This window comes from Triplophysa rosa, linkage group LG6, assembly GCF_024868665.1.
Source record: "Triplophysa rosa linkage group LG6, Trosa_1v2, whole genome shotgun sequence".
NCBI classification, from domain to species: domain Eukaryota; kingdom Metazoa; phylum Chordata; class Actinopteri; order Cypriniformes; family Nemacheilidae; genus Triplophysa; species Triplophysa rosa.
The window spans coordinates 16,086,897-16,106,396 of NC_079895.1; the positions used below are offsets into that span (position 1 = coordinate 16,086,897).

General features: G+C 39.2%; 1 protein-coding gene across 3 annotated transcripts; it reads left to right on the forward strand.

The window, feature by feature from the left end:
- Positions 1-93: 93 nt before the first annotated feature.
- mphosph8 (M-phase phosphoprotein 8) lies at positions 94-18,136 on the forward strand. Of its 3 annotated transcripts, none has more exons than XM_057336165.1 (14): positions 94-331; positions 11,239-11,388; positions 12,067-13,095; positions 13,195-13,285; positions 13,372-13,842; positions 14,277-14,399; positions 14,530-14,618; positions 14,828-14,968; positions 15,086-15,172; positions 15,299-15,453; positions 15,547-15,704; positions 15,790-15,914; positions 15,998-16,081; positions 16,847-18,136. In XM_057336165.1, exons 1-14 carry the CDS (start codon positions 233-235, stop codon positions 16,886-16,888), a joined length of 2,844 nt encoding a protein of 947 aa, XP_057192148.1. In that variant the 5' UTR covers positions 94-232; the 3' UTR covers positions 16,889-18,136. The 3 variants fall into 3 exon arrangements, with proteins under 3 accessions (XP_057192148.1, XP_057192146.1, XP_057192145.1); XM_057336163.1 differs by having other exon boundaries at positions 12,070-13,095; positions 13,369-13,842; XM_057336162.1 differs by having other exon boundaries at positions 95-331; positions 13,369-13,842.
- The last annotated feature ends 1,364 nt before the right edge of the window (positions 18,137-19,500 follow it).

Genomic DNA, 19,500 nt, shown 5'->3' on the forward strand with positions numbered 1-19,500 from the left:
TTACTACTGAGGAGTGAGTGGGTACACCACGCACACACACAGACAGACACAGACACACAGGGTCATCCCACTGCTGCTGCTGCTGTTGTAGTACTACTATCAACCACAGAGCTGTGTGGTGTGTGTGCGCGCGCGCTCCTGCAGAGTTCGGTTACCGTATGGCCTTCATGTTGCTAGCTCACACATACTGTATCAGTGCGTAGCGTGAAGATTTTCTCTCGTTAAAGTAAAAATGGCCTCCGGAGCCGAGAGAGCAGAAGCTGGAGACAGCGATCAGGACGAAGAAGATGTTTATGAAGTGGAGAAGATTATTGACACGAGGGTGGAGGAGGTGAGTGTGCGTGTGGCTCGCGCTTTGGATGCCATCTTGTTAGCAACGTAGCATCTAGCATCACAATCCTGTGTAAATATTGAATATAACGTTACCTGCTAAACGAACGGGACAAAAACAGGAGAAATGCTTTCTTATGAAATTTCACGACTTGTTCCGTTTTAAACATAAAAACACCGAGACTGGGAGGGAATTCGTTCCGGACCCGCCTAGTGCCAAACAAACACGCACGCGTGCACACACACACACACACACACACACAGGCAGGCGCGCCACGCGCACAAACCAGTGTTGCAGTGACTTCTTTCATCAGGTGAAGCGCGTAGATAAACCATAAAGCTTTCATGCAGTAGAAAAATGTTGCAGGTGTCCTACTGAAATGTCATCCTACCCGTCAGATTATCCTACCATGCATGCGCACAGCAATGTTACGTAATTTTTTTGCTCTATAAAATCATTCTACCTGTTTATTTAGGGGCAGTTGTGGCCTAATGGTTAGAGAGTCGGACTCGTGACCTGAAGGTTGCCGGTTCGATTCCCAGGGCCGGCGGGTAACAACTGAGGTGCCCTTGAGCAAGGCACCTTACCCCTTTAACGTTACCTGCTAAACGAACGGGACAAAAACAGGAGAAATGCTTTCTTATGAAATTTCACGACTTGTTCCGTTTTAAACATAAAAACACCGAGGGAATTCGTTCCGGACCCGCCTAGTGCCAAACAAACACGCACGCGTGCACACACACACACACACACACACACACACACACACACACACACAGGCAGGCGCGCCACGCGCACAAACTAGTGTTGCAGTGACTTCTTTCATCAGGTGAAGCGCGTAGATAAACCATAAAGCTTTTATGCAGTAGAAAAATGTTGCAGGTGTCCTCCTGAAATGTCATCCTGCCCGTCAGATTATCCTACCATGCATGCGCACAGCAATGTTACGTAATTTTTTTGCTCTATAAAATCATTCTACCTGTTTATTTTATACTGCTAGTGGAATATGATGGTGTATTTTCGTCATTCAAATCATTCTACATATTATTTAATACCTATAGTACAATTTGATTGGGTGTTGCGCTGTAAATTAATCCTACATGTTTCTTTTATGCTGGTAGGATAATCTGACAGGGTATTTACGATGTAAATTTATTTTATGTGTTTATTTTAAGATAGTAGGACTATCTATCTGACGGGGTATTTTGCATTGTAAAATCATCCTACCTGTTTATTTGTCGATGTGGTTTAGATTATATTCAATTTTGCCCTGCGGTAGGAAAATCTGACAGGGTAGGACAATTCGAACACCGGTACAGCCCTGCGAGCGTGAGGTTTTGCTTTGCCGACGCAGCTCGTCTTTCTCTTGCTCTATCTGTGCAGCGACCGGCAGAAAACCGCAGCACTTTCAACTGACCGAACAAAACGGCGTTTCCAAAATTCTGTCACTGTTACTGACTGCCAGGGCATATGAACATTAACGTTCACGCGAAAGCCTACATCGCATGATAATGTTATAACGCGTATTTTCCATTATTATCAATTATCGTCTGGTGTCTGTCTGTTGTAATCGACATCGCGATATTTACGAGACATCGGCGATATACGATAACATCTTCACATCGCCCAGCCCTAATGCATTGTGACAAACAAGTAAAGTGACTATATATCCACGTTAACTGCTGTAAATCAGTGATGTGTAAAGTACTTAAAAGCAATACTTGAGTAAAAGTACAAATATCTTGCCAGAAAATTACTTTGGTATAAGTGAAAGAAACCTTTTAGAATATGACTTGATTTGATTTTAGGGGCGATTTCCTGGACCAGGTTTAAGACTAGTCCCAGACTTAATTTAAATGTTAGAGGTGTATTTTCATAATCAGTGCAATTGTTTCGTCTGAAGATGCCCTCCAGTGATGTTTTTTTGTAAAGTATGTTTTTAAAAACAACTTAAATATCCTAATTTTACCAAGGCCTAGTCCTGGTTTAAAATAATCCCAGTCCGGGAAACCGCCCCTTAAAGTAATTTAGTAACTTTACAAAGTATTGTACTTAAGTATCAAAAGTACTTTTTATATTAAATCTATTTAAGTATTTAAAGTAAAGTTGAAGCAAACTTTGTTAATAAAAATGTTTATTTTTTTATTAGCATAAATATAAAAATGGTGCTTACATACAAATTTACATAGAAACCACATCTTTACTTTATAATTTATAACTTTATAAAAGGATAATTCCCTCCCAGCCCCAATATTATCCAATATTAAGAGAACAGCTTGGAACAAATTTGTTCTCTTTCTGTCTTTGCATTTCCCTTACAGTAACAACCCAGTCATTTGATAATTAATTGAAACTGAAAATTGTGTTGTTAAGGTTTTAATGTGCTGCTTCTTTCAAAGATAGAGTTGAAATTAACTGCGGAGAGCACCTTTTTGCACTTGCACGTTGAGCTTTAACCAATGATTGGTTCAGCATTGTCATGGTGACCGGATCGCCGACTTGTCAACATCCACCCATAGTGGGAATAAATATTGTCATGCTAATCCTTCATGTGTGATCGTATTGACAAAATACATAGCAATGATTCAGCATTTCGGGATATAGATTGACAAGTCGTTTGTTTTTATACGAAAACGGCAATCAAATGGTCATTTAAATTACTTAAAGTATTGTAACAGTTCATGAACATCGTTTTTGTAGGCTGGGTAGCCATTTTAGGCAGGTCTTTGTACAAAAGCTGTGTGTTTTGAAGGGGAAAGTTGGGTTCCTAGCCTGTGTTTACCTCTTTCTCTCTAGAAGCGTCATTTAAAGTCCTCTCTTGGGCTCTAACAGACAGAGGGTGTGTGGGGGCTATATCAGATTACAGCCAACTGACATCACCTTCATGTCTTGGGATACCGGGTTGCCCCAGCAGATGTGAAATGCTGACTAAATGAAGTCTGGGAGTCGTTGTCCTACTTAGAAAGCTGGGCTGTTTTTCTGCATTGCTCCAGCTGTGTTACTATATGAGGTTGACAGATCACGATCAGTGCCGGGTTGCTTCAGTTTATTTTGGTGAGGCTGCATTCAGCATTGCCTCATCTAGCGTGAGTGTGTTTGTCTGTGAATCCTCTGTCATAGGTAGTCCAACGACTGGTGTAGAAACAAAAGGTCTGTTAAAGGAAAAGGAAGTACTTTTGAAGGAAGTGGGTTGAGAGTAGGGATGTGTATTGGCAAGTGCCTCCCGATACGATACATATCACGATAGATGGGTCACGATACAATATATTGCTATGTATTTCGATACGATAGACATTTGCGATATATTGCAATATAGTGTTGTCAAAAATATCGATATTTCGATAAGTATCGATACTGAAGAATCTGAAACGGTTCCATGTCCCACATATCGATATCAGCTGCGCATTCCCACTCTCTTTCTTTTTTCCGACAGCGAGTTAACACACACTGCACGTGAACGCATAACAACAGAGCCCCGCCTCCTCTCACATACTTGACTCGTTTGTGGCAGTTAAATCGTGTTTATGTTAGAAAAGATGGCCAGTCTCAGTAATACATCTGGTGTGGTGCACGCTCGTTACGCTTCCCGTGTTTACCATAGCGATCCATGTATGTGCGCTGATCAATAATTTTATCCACTCGTTTCATTCGCCCTGGTTATATGTTGTTTATGTTAGTACAGAGTCTCCGCAACAGTTCTCATGTTTAATGCACGCGTTTCTGTCTTTATGTGCGCTCATCAATGATTTCATCCACTCGTCTCGTTCGCTCCGGTTAATTTGATGTTTGAAGTAATGCTGGTCTGGGTAAAGTCTCCGCAACATTTCTCGCGTGTGATACACATTTGCACTTCAGTGTTTACCATAGCGCTCAATGTATGTGCACTGTTCAATGATTTCATCCACTCATCTCGTTCGCTCCAGTTAAGTTGATGTTTGAAGTAATGCTGGTGCGGGTAAAGTCTCCGCAACATTTCTCGCGTGTGATACACGTTTGCACTTCAGTGTTTACCATAGCGCTCTATGTATGTGCGCTGTTCAATGATTTCATCCACTCGTCTCATTCGCTCCGGTTAAAAGTTGTTAATGTTAGAAAGATGTCCAGTGCGGAGTCTCTGCAACAGTTCTTGCGTTTAAGTTTGCGTTTCTGTCTATATGTGCGCTGATCAATGATTACAGTATGGGCCTATGTGAATAAAAGCCAATTTAGCCAAATAAAAATGTAGGCTATTAACTAACATTAATGAACAATGAATGAGCAATACATTTGTTCAAGTATTTATTAATCTCTTTTAAATGTTAGCAAAAAAATACAACTATTTATGTAAGCTCCCCTGTTGAAAAATCCAGTATATGCTGGGTAAGGTATGTTTTGATCGATGCTGGTTTGATCTTAAACCAGCTAAGAACCATCTTAAATCAGCATATGACCATCTTAAACCAGCACATGAACAGTTTAACCCAGCACAAACCAGCATCAAAACATACCAAACCAGCATAGGCTGGTTTTTTCAACAGGGTCTGGTCCATTAATACTGACAAATACAACTTTGATTTTGTATTCGTAAAATTAACATTAGATTAACAATTAATAAATAATGTAAAAATATATACCTCATTGTCTAGTCTTGTTCAATTTAACTTCAAATAAAAATTAAAAAGGCCTATATTGCTATTGCTTATTAGGGCATTATTGCTATGGCAGTTTATTCCCCGTGGTATCGAAAATGGTATTGAATATCGATATTTTTTTAGGTATTGAATCGAAGTTAGAAATTCCAGTATCGTGACAATACTATTGCAATACTTTAAATAGAAGATGTAAAAAGTAGAGCTAGAAATACAACATGCTGTGCACCACCGGGGGTTTTCTGTAAGGATAAGTGTAAAAACATCCCTTACCTCTGCAGAGTGGCCATGATGTGCGATGAAATGTTTTTGTTTCCAACTTGCAGAGCGCCGAGTTAACCACGCCTACTTATTTACATTCTGCGGAATACACAGAATAGAAAAATCTCTCACGGCCAGGTCACACATACTTCGTGCGTGTGTTAACGGATTAGATCATTCACACAGCACGTGTGTGCGGTGTGGTCCGTCCGTTGCAGATGCGGTGCGTTGCGTCAGTGCAGCGATCATTTACGCATCGAGTCTATTTTTGCTGTACAGCATGGAGTGTTTTAAAGTGATAGCACATGTATCATGCTCAAAATGAACAGGAATTGTCACAGAAATGCAAATGCAGTAATTTCACCATAAATGCATATAAATTAAGTTTACTACCTTTTCTTATGTTATTTGTAGTACAAATATCCTACAGTGTTTATATTGCATGGGGAAGGTGCATGCAAATAGTGACAATCACGTGACAAGCAGGTGGTCCAGAAAGAACAAGATGAATCACAATGATGAAAATAGCGTTTCATAAACCTTTTATTTTTCGAGTAATCATCCAAACATTGGGAAGTTACTTACCCATTGTTGACATGAATAATACATGTAAAACTATATTATCCAAGTTAGGGATGTCAATTTAGACAAATTCCCATAATCGATCTTCATTTAAATTAACGATCAATTAATCGATTACTCTTTAATATTAATACTGCAATATGCCTCTGCAGTGGCATAAAGGCATGAGGGCGCGCAAATGCTATGCATAATGCCAGCTTCCTCACCTGAATAAAAAGGTTTAGTAGCATTGTTAAAATGAATCGGTGTGATTGGTAATATAATCATATATAAAATGATGTATTTAGTAATTAACATATGGACCAATATACAGCGTGTCGCTGCCTCAGATGTGCACTCTGGCAATTGCATATAAGCATATTCATATCATTGCATGCGTCTGCATGAGAAAATAGGTTGATTTGTTTCTGAATGTGCATGGACATTAGGGATGGGCATTTTTCAATAATTTCATATTTGAGCTCATAAAAAACGAATATTCGTCTATTTAAATTAAGTTTAAAAAGACATAATTTGTTACGTTTTTATGTAGTCACAATTTCACATCAAGCTTATAATTATAATTAAATATTCATAACACACTAATATTATATCCTGTTGATATAACATTGAAAAGATTAGCAACGTTGAAAAAAAAACAGAAAAATACATTAAAAAACTGCATTTAAACCTGCGCGAAATCATACAAAAACCAAACTCACAAAACAAAACGAACAAAACGTAACATTTATTGACAGTCTGTGATATATGGTTATCTTGTTTATTTTGTTTTACATGTTCTTGATAAGAAAAACAAGCATATAGCCTATATGGTCTATTTTACTCTGGTGAAACTCTTTTCAACAAGCCGACGGTTAACAAGCCGACAGCGGAGAAAACGCGCTTCTCTAACTCCCGGAAACAAAACCTAGATCTGACAAGAATATCTGGCTTTATTGTTTATAATGTTGATTATAAATGAAGTAAACAGGCTTGATACCTCCATGCCAACTGTTAATTGATCCTAAAAACAAAGACTGAGCCATTGTGCCTGTTGTCCTTTTTATACTTGATCGTCATGTGAGGTAGAATTACTAATCCTGCTGATCACCACCGCATATAAATATTGTTTTCGTTGTCGTTTTATGGTCAGTGTCTGTCTTGTTTAGCTTTGTATTGCATTTGCATCAATAAATAAAATCAACTAAGGTAGTCTAACTAAGGAATTACAGCACGTTTTAAAACAAACAAACAAAAATAATCTGTGCTAATTTATTTACAGGTTATGACCCTATTTGAAGTTCTTAGGAGGAAAATACAGGCTTTAGGTATGGAAAAGGGTACCAGTCATATGTTAAGGCCAAACTTGTAGTTGCAGTGAAATTGACATTTTAATGTTTCAAGTTGTTGAAATCAGCATTAGTTAGCCTAACATATTTCTAACGAACGAACGACCGCTCCAAACAAGTTATGGACAACACTACTTAATTAAATGAAGAAATAAAACTTGAATTAACAAAAGCTCTCCACCAAGTTGACCTGTCAATCATCGCGCCTCACGAACTCTTGCGTCCATTGTCCAAATTAACTTTTTAATCTTTTATTTCTATAAAAATGTAAAACAAAGGTGTGTCGTTAGCCAAGTAATGTAATAAGTGGACAGCCATTGTGGTTTTCCATGATTCTGCTGTAGGTGTTTTGTGAATGAGTCGCACACACATGCATGACCTTGAACTCGATCATCCTTAAGTTATTTCGAGTAAACTGTTATCGACAAATAGACGATCATCGATTAATCATTAACATCCCTAATCCATGTTAGATAGAGCTCTCTGTCTACCATTACTGTGTTCATGTTACTAGTAAGTGTGAAGGGTTGTGTTCTTCATGTTAAGCATTTTCATCGAAAAAACACATAAGTTACACATTTAAAAACATTTTAGTTAGACATTTAACAACACTCACATCTGAATCAGCAAGTGGGTATACAAATAAACCGTAAATGTGTCCTATGGTGTGACAGCAAAAAAAAATGAAGATCATCTCTCTTATGCTATAAATATATAGTGGCGTGAAAAAGTGTTAGCCCCCTTCCCGATTTTGTATTTTTTTGCATGTTTGTCACACTTTAATGTTTCATATCATCAAACAAATTTAAATATTAGTCAAAGATAACACAAGTAAACACAACATGCAGTTTTTAAATGAAGGTTTTTATTATTAAGGGAAAACAAAATCCAAAACTACATGGACCTGTGTGAAATAGTGTTTGCCCCCTGTTAAAAAATAACTTAACTCTGGTTTATCACACTTGAGTTCAATTTCTCTAGCCACACCCAGGCCTGAGTACTGCCACACCTGTTCGCAATCAAGAAATCACTTAAATAGGACCTGCCTGACAAAGTGAAGTAGACCAAAAGATCCTCAAAAGCTAGACATCATGCCGAGATCCAAAGAAATTCAGAAACAAATGAGAAAGAAAGTAAATGAGATCTATCAGTCTGGAAAAGGTTATAAAGCCATTTCTAAAGCTTTAGGACTTCAGCGAACCACAGTGAGAGCCATTATCCACAAATGGCGAAAGCATGGAACAGCGGAGAACCTTCCCAGGAGTGGCCAGCTGACAAAAATTACCCCAAGTTTTACCGACCCCAAAAATGACCGACGACTCATCCAAGAGGTCACAAAAGACCTCACAACAACATCCAAAGAACTGCAGGCCTCACTTGCCTCAGTTAAAGTCAGTGTTCATGACTCCTGCATAAAAAAGAGACTGGGCAAAATGGTCTGCATGGCAGAGTTCCAAGACGAAAACTGCTGCTGAGCAAAGAGAACATAAAGGCTCTTCTCAGTTTTGCCAGATTACATCTTGATGATCCCCAAGACTTTTGGGAAAATAATCTGTGGATTGACGAGACAAAAGTTGAACTTTTTGGAAGGTGTGTGTCTCATTACGTCTGGTGTAAAAGTAACACCGCATTTCGAAAAAGAACATCATACCAACAGTAAAATATGGTGGTGGTAGTATGATGGTCTGGGGCTGTTTTGCAGGACCTGGAAGACTTGCTGTGATAAATGGAACCATGAATTCTGCTGTCTACCAAAAAATCCTGCAGGAGAATGTCCGGCCATCTGTTTGTGACCTCAATTTGAAGCGAACTTGGGTTCTGCAGCAGGACAATGATCCAAAACACACCAGCAAGTCCACCTCTGAATGGCTGAAGAAAAACAAAATGAAGACTTTGGAGTGGCCTAGTCAAAGTCCTGACCTGAATCCTATTGAGATGCTGTGGCATGACCTTAAAAAGGCGGTTCATGCTCGGAAACCCTCCAATGTGGCTGAATTACAACAAATCTGCAAAGATGAGTGGACCAAAATTCCTCCACAGCGCTGTAACGGACTCATTGCAAGTTATCGCAAACGCTTGATTGCAGTTGTTGCTGCTAACGGTGGCCCAACCAGTTATTAGGTTTAGGGGGCAAACACTTTTTCATACGTAGTTTTGGATTTTGTTTTCCCTTAATAATAAAAACCTTCATTTAAAAACTGCATGTTGTGTTTACTTGTGAATCAGAATCAGAAGAGCTTTATTGCCAAGTGTGCTTGCACACACAAGGAATTTTCTTTGGTGTTGGAAGCTTCTAGTACAGACATTCAACACAATGACAATACAATATAATAAGATTTACAGTCTAAAAGATTCTAAATATGCATATATAAAATAAAGACTATTTTACAGAAAATGGGGGATAATAACATATAAGAGACATTGTACAGGGTAGTATATAGTAGAATATACATATTAACAGATTGTATGTACTCTTGTGCAAATGGATAATGTAGTAAGTAGAGGTAGTGTTATATACATGTATAAATAAAATGTAGATATAATAAGGCACTATAGTGCACACTATAGGAGTAGTGGAAGTGGAATATTGCTCTTAAGGAGCAGTTATCTGTTTAGGGAAGAAGCTGCTTCTGTGTCTGGAAGTCTTGGTGTTTGGTGCTCTAAAGCGCCGGCCAGAGGGCAACAGATCAAAGAGTTTGTGTGCTGGGTGTGTGGAGTCAATGATGATTTTCCTTGCCCTGTTGTGTTATCTTTGACTAATATTTAAATTTGTTTGATGATCTGAAACATTAAAGTGTGAGAAACATGCAAAAAAATACGAAATCAGGAAGGGGGCCAACACTTTTTCACACCACTGTATATATATAAATAAATATTAATTATTTATTTTTGCTGTCACACTATAGGACACATGTATATATTTGTCAACTATATAAATATTTGTCAGTTACAGAATGTTTCAGTGCCTTCCGAGGTGTTTAACCAATAACTAGATTTAGTCAAATTTTATGAAACATATCAAATGTTTCATAGAATAAAAGCAGAGAGATTTGCCCCAGGTTGATTTCTGACACCACTAGAAAGATAAACAAATTTGTGTTTGCATCTCCCTCCGCATCGGTCATAGCGTTATCCGAGCATTGTTATCTCCATTCATACTAAATACGACATGAGACAGTCCCATGATGGCTGTGAGCCAGCAGCAACCATTTGGAGATCAACTGACAGCCTCCTTGGCTTTGGCAGACACAAGACAGTCATGTCTTTAACACTTGTTTACATAAATACAGTAGTTAACCGTTTCACACTGCTGTTTGTTACTGCGCAAAAGGCAGTTTTACAGAACACTAGCACTACAATCACATCTCTGGCACTCTGTATGATTGTCTCATACAGACAGATGGGGGTTTACATACAACAACCACAAACGTGTTTTTCAGTTTTGCTTGCCAGTGTTGTGAAAGCAGTAGATGGAATGTTATAAGGAGAGGAGAGAGTTGACACAGGTTCAGGAAAGAGAGTCCATCAACTCTGTCGATTCAGATTAACATGTATTATTTGGCTTTGGTCTCCTGCTATTATTAATCCTCCAGAATCGCAGGAAATAAGAGGCACAGAGAATCAGTTGTGTTTGTTACTTAGCAACACTGGATAATGAACTTCCCCTTTGAAACGAACCTGTGGCGCTTGGGATGTGTCTGCTAAGCATTAATTACTGCCTAAATGCCTGCTATAAACATCACCTTCTCATGTCACATGCACAGTACTGGTGATCATGTGATGCAGACATCCCACACCACAGGCTACGTGATTGATTTCATAAGACAAAGTGTAGTTTGTTATGTGGATGTTCTCCTAAATGTGTGAGCTTGTTTTTATAGTAACAGAGAACTGTTCCAAACAAATAAAGAAGTCCTGGTGGTTATCTGATCAACCTGCTGATTATTATAAACATCTGGCAAGAATCATAGCCTTGAGGATTGTTTAAATCTGTCTGTTTTGACAAACATTACCTTCACTGCTTCTGGAGATATGGAGATAGACCCGTTGCAGGCCATGACTATTCACCTTTGCAGGCCATGACTATTCACCTTTGAGTTGTTTTTAGGGAGAGGTGCAGTATCGGGTGCGATGGAAGAACTATTCGTCGGACGATGACACCTGGGAGCCCGAGGCGCACCTGGACGACTGCAGGGAGGTGCTGCTGGCCTACAAGAAGAACTTGGCTGAGATAAAGGCAAAGAAAGACACTGGCATGGTGAGGCTCTTAGGATTTGTTTTGAGTACCACGCTTGTTCTTTTTGTATATTTTTTACATTATTTGTTTTCAATTCAACTTAGTTTTCATGTAGATTTTCTCTTCTGTATGTTCCATTTATTTCTGTTCTAGTTTATTGTATTATTTGGTATATTTATTATTTTATGTAGGCCAGGTTCCACAGACTAGGCCTTAGTTAAATTAGGGTATTTAAGTCACTTTTAAAAAAATCTTTAGAATTGGGATGCATTCAGGACTTTGACTAGGCCACTCCAAAGTCTTCATTTAGTTTTCTTCAGCCATTCAGAGGTAGACTTGCTGGTGTGTCTCTCTCTCTCGCGCGCTCTCTCTCTTTCTCCCGCTCTCTCTCTTTCTCCCGCTCTCTCTCTTTCTCCCGCTCTCTCTCTTTCTCCCGCTCTCTCTCTTTCTCCCGCTTTCTCTCTCTCTCTCTCTCTCTCTCTCTCTCTGCAGTATGTCAGGGAAAGTTATTTTCAGTTAAGACATTTTAGTCTAGGACTAGCCTTATGCCCTTGTCTGTGAAACTGGGCTCCAATTTATTTAATGTCCAAACATAAATTTTAATGTATTGGTAATTTAATATTTTTTTTAGTATGGACATTAAAATATTTGGGTTACTTGATTAATTGTTTGTAAATAGTGCTTCTTTATTACAACTAGAAGCTGCCCATGAAGAGTGATTTGTTTGACGCTGACTCCGAGAGTGAGAGCGATAAAGACAAACCCAAAGAATCATCTCCAAAGAAGAAAAAGAAAAATAAGAAATTTGATGAATCTGAGGATGAGATGCCAGCGAAGGAAAAAAAGAAAAAGAAGAAGGACAAATGGAGAGATGACAGACCTCTGCCAGCTCCCGAATCTGATGAAGAGGAAGAGAGCAGACATTCCTCACCCGCACCTCCTAAAAAAGAGCAGAAGAAGAGGCTCATTGAATCCGATGAAGATGATGGCCCAGTTACCATTAAGAAACAAAAGAAAGACGGCAAGGTGAAAGATGGAGGTAAGACAAAGAAAGACACTGTAGAGGAGCGCAAGAAAAAGAAAGTGAAGTCAAAAAAGGAGATCGACTCCTCGGACGATGAGGGTGATAAGAGTGACGCACCCTCCGAGTCCCACACGGATGATACGACGAACACGGAAGCCCCTAATGATTCCTCCAAAATCACGACAGCCAAGGCCGTGGACAAACCCGCTCGAAGTGAGAACGGGGGCGATTCCAAACAGGCCAAGCTGAAGAAAGTGAAGTCTGACTCTAAGATGCAAGGTTTCAAGGACCATCAGGAGAAGAAGCATAAGAAAGCAGAGCTGTCGACGGCCACTCTCAAAGAGAGCAGCTTAAACAAGCTCAAGAGCATAACTAGCAGCAAGAGCATCAGCAAATCTTCTCGCAGCGAGGAGGAGCCTGACTCCAGCGATACTGGGGCGACATCGTCGGCAGCCAAATCGAAGGTCAAAAGCAAAGGTCAGGATGCAGCCCCACCATCTCAAAAGCTCTCATCTGCGTCTTCCTCTTCTTCCTCAACATCATCAACGGCCCCCACCAAGCCCAAAGAGGAGGAGCCAAAAGAGGAAGGCGGGGAGAAGGGAGGTGCCTCCACTAACCTGTTTGAAAAGTTCTTGCTGAACTGTGAGGCGAAAGATCGTGCACCAAGGAGACCAGCAGAACAGACCAAGAATGCTGCTCCAAAGGTACTTGTGTCTAAAGCTTGAATAAAAGCCATTTCTGTTGGCACATGCAAATGTTTTCATTTTGATTTAATTTGACTTTTGGAAACTTGATCCGTACAGGCCACGGGGAAAACCGACAAGAAAGCAAAAGTGTCAAAGCAATCTCCTGGACGCAAACCAGAATCAGAGAAGTCCGACAAGTCAAAAGATGGTGATTTTCTTGGTTATACCTCACTGAAATGTTTTCATTTGTTAGATTACCTTAATGACCACAATGTTGTCCTTCCCTCACAGCAGCTCGATCCGGTCAGAGTCCCATTCCTATGGAGACAGATGAGAAGGGTACGTTCGAAACAGACAAAAGCGACAAATCAGACGAGCCGCCCCCCAAGTCAAAGGAAGAATTACTACGGGAACAGAGAGAGGTGGAGCAAAGGAGGAGGAAAGAAAAGATGGAAGAAGAGGAAAGAAAGAGGAAAGAACGGATTGAAGAAGAGGAAAGGAAGAAGAAGGAGAGGATAGAGGAAGCCCAGCGGGAGAGGAAAGCAAGGTTGGAGGAGGCGCAGAGACTTGCAGAGGAGGCCCGGCAGGAACGTCTGGAACGGAAGTCCATGGCTGAACCAATGGCATCTCCTGACTCCACAGAAGACTCCAGATGGAAAGACAAGAGAAGGAGAAAAAGGGAGGACAGTGAATCGCGGCTCTTCATTGCTTGCGATGACAATCAGGACTCTCAAGAGCCCACGGAACGCTCAGACAAAACTCCTGGTTTGTATTTATAACTGAAAGGGACAGTTCGCCCAAAAATAAAAATAAAAAACAGTTCTTGGCCACCATTGGCTGTCATAGTAGGAAAAATTACAATGCTCCTCAAAAGTGCCGAGAACTGTTTGCTTTCCTACTTTTACTACAAAATATCTTAATTTGTTTTCAGCAGAACAAAGAAAGCTATACAGATTTGGTATATATACAGACAACTTGACGTTGAGTAAATGAAAAAATATTTTTCATTTTTGGGGGAACTGGCACTTTTTTACTGTGTCTGGTGTTACTCTCAAATGTATTAAGTTTGGTTCTTTTTGCTGAACACAATTCGGGCTTCTATACTACATAAAAAAGGATGAGTTTGTGACTATTATAAGATCAAACTAGCAGGTCCTATTCCAATCACCGACTGTCATAACTGTGTCTCTGTGTGACAGACCGGGCACCGCCTTCTCTTAATCTTGGGGTGGAGCTCAAGCTGGACTGGATGACACTGGAGGACTTTCAGAAACACTTGAATGGAGAAGATGAGAATCTCTCTCCACTATCCTTAACCCCTAGTGAGTGATACACACACATACAAAACATGAAAAATCATTAATTCCTTAATTACACAATCATCAATCTGTTATTGGAGACTATTTTCATTTTCCCTTTCTCCTTTGCTCTTTTTTATCATCATTCATTCAGCTGAGTTGCGAGAAGCAGTGAAAAATGGGAATTACCTATCGGTAAAACGTGCACTTAGTTCCAAAGAGGACTACAATCTGGATCAGGAGGTGTGCTTCGTATTTCTCTTTCTTATCTCCTGCATTCTGTTTGTACTGAAGTGTCTAAGAAAAGCCCTATCAGAGGTCATGGTGCAGTTTATCTTTGAACCTCTCAGTTAATCATCATTGCTTGAGCAAGATTTTTGTGTCTGTACTGGCCTTGATGCTGTGTGGGAGAGGCTGTCATGTGAATGTCTTGTTTGTGCTGCCCCCTGCAGGATTCTAGCGGTATGTCCTTAATGCTGCTGGCGGCGGCAGGCGGACAGGATGACATCCTCAGGCTGCTCATTAAGAAAGGTGTGAAGGTCAACGCCCGGCAGAAGAATGGCACCACAGCCCTGATGCATGCTGCAGAAAAGGTGCTGAACATCATCAATCCTAAAGACAAATATAACAATACACTAATTCTAAGGAACTTTGTTGTGAGTACACAAACCCACAACAACCTCTTTAATAATATACCCTCTCTGATGCAGAACTTCTTGACGACAGTGGCTATTCTCCTGGAGGCAGGTGCTTCCGTAAATGCCCAAACACTTGGTGGAGAGACAGCTCTTATGAAGGTAAGATTTAGGTTGTTATTTAGAGATTTATATTGATCTGTGAACTCGAACTCTTAAAAACAGAAACTGATGTTGAATGCTATTGTAGCAGTAACATACTGAAGTCCTATTGTTTTTCTTTGTAAGGCTTGTAAGAGGGGAAATGCAGATGTAGTGCGCCTCCTCCTGGAATATGGGGCAGACTGCAACATCATGTCTAAACATAAGAACACTGCCTTGTACTATGCCAAAGTTAGCAACAACGTGATAGTTTATGATCTCATCAAAGACCACATGCAAACGTGAGTGCTCCATTGTTGCATTATATTTAACACCATCAATTTAAATAGGACACCGACCATAGAATGATTTTGTAAAAAAAATGTATCTAACAGATTATCGACAGTGGCGGAGGAGACAATCAGAGCCTATTTTGAAACTCGGCTGGCCCTGCTGGAACCCGTGTTTCCTCTGGCTTGCCACAGACTGTGCGAGGGACCAGACTTCTCACTGGAGTTTAACTACAAACCCCCTCAACCCACACCTGGAGAAGGTGAAATATAAGTAAATGTAAATGCAATTTGGTGTCAGGGTTTATGTAGTAAAGAACTTTGACATTTACGTGTTTTGTGTTTCAGGATCTGGCATTCTGCTTTTTATCTTTCATGCAAACTTTCTTAATGAGATCACAGCTAGACTCTGCGGGCCGTGTAGTGTTCATGCAGTCGTCCTGAATGACAAGTTCCAGCTGCCCATCTTCTTGGTAAAACTTGTTTACAATCCTTTTTTATTAATTTGATGGGCATGTAGAAACCTTTAACACTCTGTGTCTTGCTCCCCCTGCAGGACAGCCATTTCATCTACTCTTTCAGTCCCGTTCAAGGAGTCAACAAACTGTTCATCCGTCTGGCAGAGTCACCAACAGCTAAGGTAATAAGTGGGACAAGACAAATAGAAACTTCTTAATGAAATGATATAGGTCCCCAACAGCCCCATCTAGGGCTGTAACTATCAGTTATTTTAGTAATCGAGTATTCTACCAATTATTCCATCACTTAGTCGAGTGTTCAAATAATAAGTACTTTTCTTTATTAAAGAGCAATACTAAATATCCATGAGAAAATAAGACAGGTCTCTTAAAATGAACGATTTGTTTCCTTTGTGGAAAAATGTACCTATTGGAACAAAACGAAAAATGCCGCGTTCGTCACCGGAATTTACGACAAGCCTGCGTCATTTGCCGGAAAAACAAGCCTCTGGTTTCTGGTTCTTGTTAGACTGATAACTCTGATAACGGAGGTTAGACATTATCTTTGATAGCATTGTCAATATGGATATTTCTCTTAAACAAACGCATCGATTCGCTTCAGAAGACCTTTGTTAAGACCACAGAGCCGTGTCGAGGATCGATGGATGCACTTTTTGGAGCTTCAAAAACTTGCCCCCCATTCTACCGCTTGGAAGAAAAAAGATGCGTGGTATTATAACTCCGACTGCATTATTGTTCAAGGAGACAGTCATATTCAGTTAGGATGCCTTGAGGTTGAGTAAAACATGGGGAATTTTGTTTCTTGGCTGAAGTATGAAGTATATACCCCTTTAAAAATGTATTTACTTCCTTTTGTGGACAAGCATTCTTTATCATCCATTTAAGATTTTTTTTTAATCCGGTAATGTGCATTTCTTAATTTTCAGGTTAAACTCCTCATTTGTGCATACAGAGTCCAGCTGCAGTGATGCCACAGTCATTCCTTCCAGGTCAAAGGTCACTGCAGAAGCCCTGCCTCTCCAAGAGATTTTTCCTACACTTCTAAACCGTGTCATGACATGCTGAGCAGAAGACTGTTTAGAAATATATTTAGAACTGTTTAGACATTTATTTGTTTTACCGTGTTAAAAGACTGAAGGTACTAAAAGGTCTTTAAGAAATTCAGAGTGACTTTCAATACCTGCTCTGTTAAGTGTTGAATGAGTTTCTGGAGGTTCTGTGACGATGTCCAACACATTTTGGAGTTCAGCTGCATCTCACAGGAGGTCAGCATAAAATGTGACAAATTGGGCTTGCATCTAAGGGTCATTTGTAAATCTTGTTTGTAAAGTGTTCCTTTTTATTTTTTCCTTTTAAATAGAATAATTTATCACCTTAGATTTATTCGTTTTGTTTTAAGTTCTGTGTGTTTAGCCCGACCACACATTGTCCGATGTCGGAATTGCTTGTGAAGAATGAATGAATAAATGTATGAGTGGGAGGGTGTGTGAATGAATGAATGAATGAATGAATGAATGAATGAATGAATGAATGAATGAATGAATGAGCAGTTTTCGCCTCCCTTCTTTATGCTTGTGGGACCATGACAAGACTGTACCTAAATGTGATTGAAGGGTCCTACAGAAATGCAATCTTTCCTTTTTCTTTCTTAGAATCTTAAAGTTGTGAACTATGGTGTGGTTTCTAAATCAGACAACCGGAATCCACTGCAGTTGAGAAAATGAAAGAATGTATACGTTTTGGGCTAAAAGTACATTTTTAAGGGCTAGTGTTCGTCTGCATTGACAGTAAGGATTCACACAGGTGGAAGCCATCCGAATTGGGAGGGATCTGTAAAGAAATGCTGGTTCTGGATTAGTACAAAACACATTATCCATTTTTTACCTTTGTGTACAATTTGTATTTCTCATAACAGTTCAGTTTTGAAAAACTATTACATTTCTAGCACACAAGTCATCTGGCATTGCTTACATAGTTCTTGTACTATTCACAAACATTGCGTAAAATTATTTATAACTAGACAAAGAGTTCAGTTTAGAATGTAAAGCTGGACTCATCCTGTTCTCTCTGGAAAGACCATGGCGAGTTCTTTCATTCTGCTGTTTTTCATGGCCTACCTCTTTTTGTTCCTTCATTGTGTTGTTAGTAGAGAAAGACTGCTCATTGATTCACCTCCTCTTTGACTAAAATAAACTGTACATATGTTTCCATAACAATTAACAGTTTGCCTTCTCTTTAAGCTGAAGTGAGAAAGGACATCAGCCGCTACATTTCTTGGAAGTGCTGCTCCATATGTAGACTCCGATCAATCTGGTTTAATTTAATATACATATTTACGTTAGTGTATGCAAAACTAATGCATCTTCTAAATGTTCTAAATTTAAAGATGGTCCTATTCTAACAAAATTTTAGGTATGGAAGGTTGTGATACAGTTGGCCCAGTAAATATTCTGTCTGGCCTTAATACATTCTGGATTTATCAATGATTTTTATTTTATATTTTTAAGTTAAATTCTTGGTGTAAGTAGGTCTTAATATGAAAGCCATTACAAATATTTTTGACGACTATGTCAAGTTGTTTAAATAAATACAAATACAGCTAAGATACAGAACGCATCGCTCTCTGACCAAATACATGTACTGTAGTTGATAACGTCATCAACAATCCCGACAGTGGTTGCAAGCCATTTCTGGACACATTTGGACAATTATCGTTTGTGCACATTTAAAATATAACTCGAATATTTTACAGCAAATAAGACTAAAATTACATTTTAATCTATATATAACATTGTCTTATTTGCCACAAACATTATAATAACTAATGCAAAAGCTGAAAAAAATGCTGTAAACTAGGGCACTTTTGTTCGTATCTACAAGTACACATAATACATATCTGCGATGTGTTTTGTCAAAATAAAAGTCTGCTGCTGAGTGTAAATTGGTCTAATATCTCAGGTACACACGTAGAGCCATTATGACCAATAACATAGTTTCAAAAATGGAGAAAAATTACTCGTGTCTACCCAATATAATTGTTATACTACGACAAACTGCTAAAACATCGTTTCTTTAATTAATCCCATCAGTGTTTCTCTGGTCTTTATTCGGTATCTGGAACAAGAACCCCTTGAAGTGGGTCTGCAAGGACACCATCTACCTGAAGTAACTGAAGACAGGTCGTTATCGTTATTATTTGTATTATTATGTTGGACGGAATTCCCAACATTTTGACTCTTACGCAATGTAGTTCAGTCGCCATATTACACTACACCACCTTCCAGTCAACGTGCTGTTTACCTTATTTGCAGTGGGATTGCGCAAACGCTTTAGTGCGTATAACGAGAACTATTAGGTTTGTTAGGTTACTGATTGATTGGAATATTATAGCAACTAGGGCTTAATCTGATTCGAATAAAGGAAAAGATTGCAGTTGTAGTTACACTCATGAGTGGCATTCCATTTAAAAATATAACATTGCTGTTTTCAGTCGTTACTATTAACATACGATATATTAAAGCACTGATATGTGTGTTATTAACACAGTCTTTTTAAGTTAAATTCAGTATCAAATGTTATT

What these genes read in the sequence shown, in the direction of transcription:
- mphosph8 (XM_057336162.1), top strand. Translation starts at nt 233, where the DNA reads ATGGCCTCCGGAGCCGAGAGAGCAGAAGCTGGAGACAGCGATCAGGAC. An exon ending in TCCACTATCCTTAACCCCTA is followed by an intron (nt 14,400 to 14,529) that starts GTGAGTGATACA and finishes TCATTCATTCAG; the next exon opens with CTGAGTTGCGAGAAGCAGTG. An exon ending in ACTACAATCTGGATCAGGAG is followed by an intron (nt 14,619 to 14,827) that starts GTGTGCTTCGTA and finishes TGCCCCCTGCAG; the next exon opens with GATTCTAGCGGTATGTCCTT.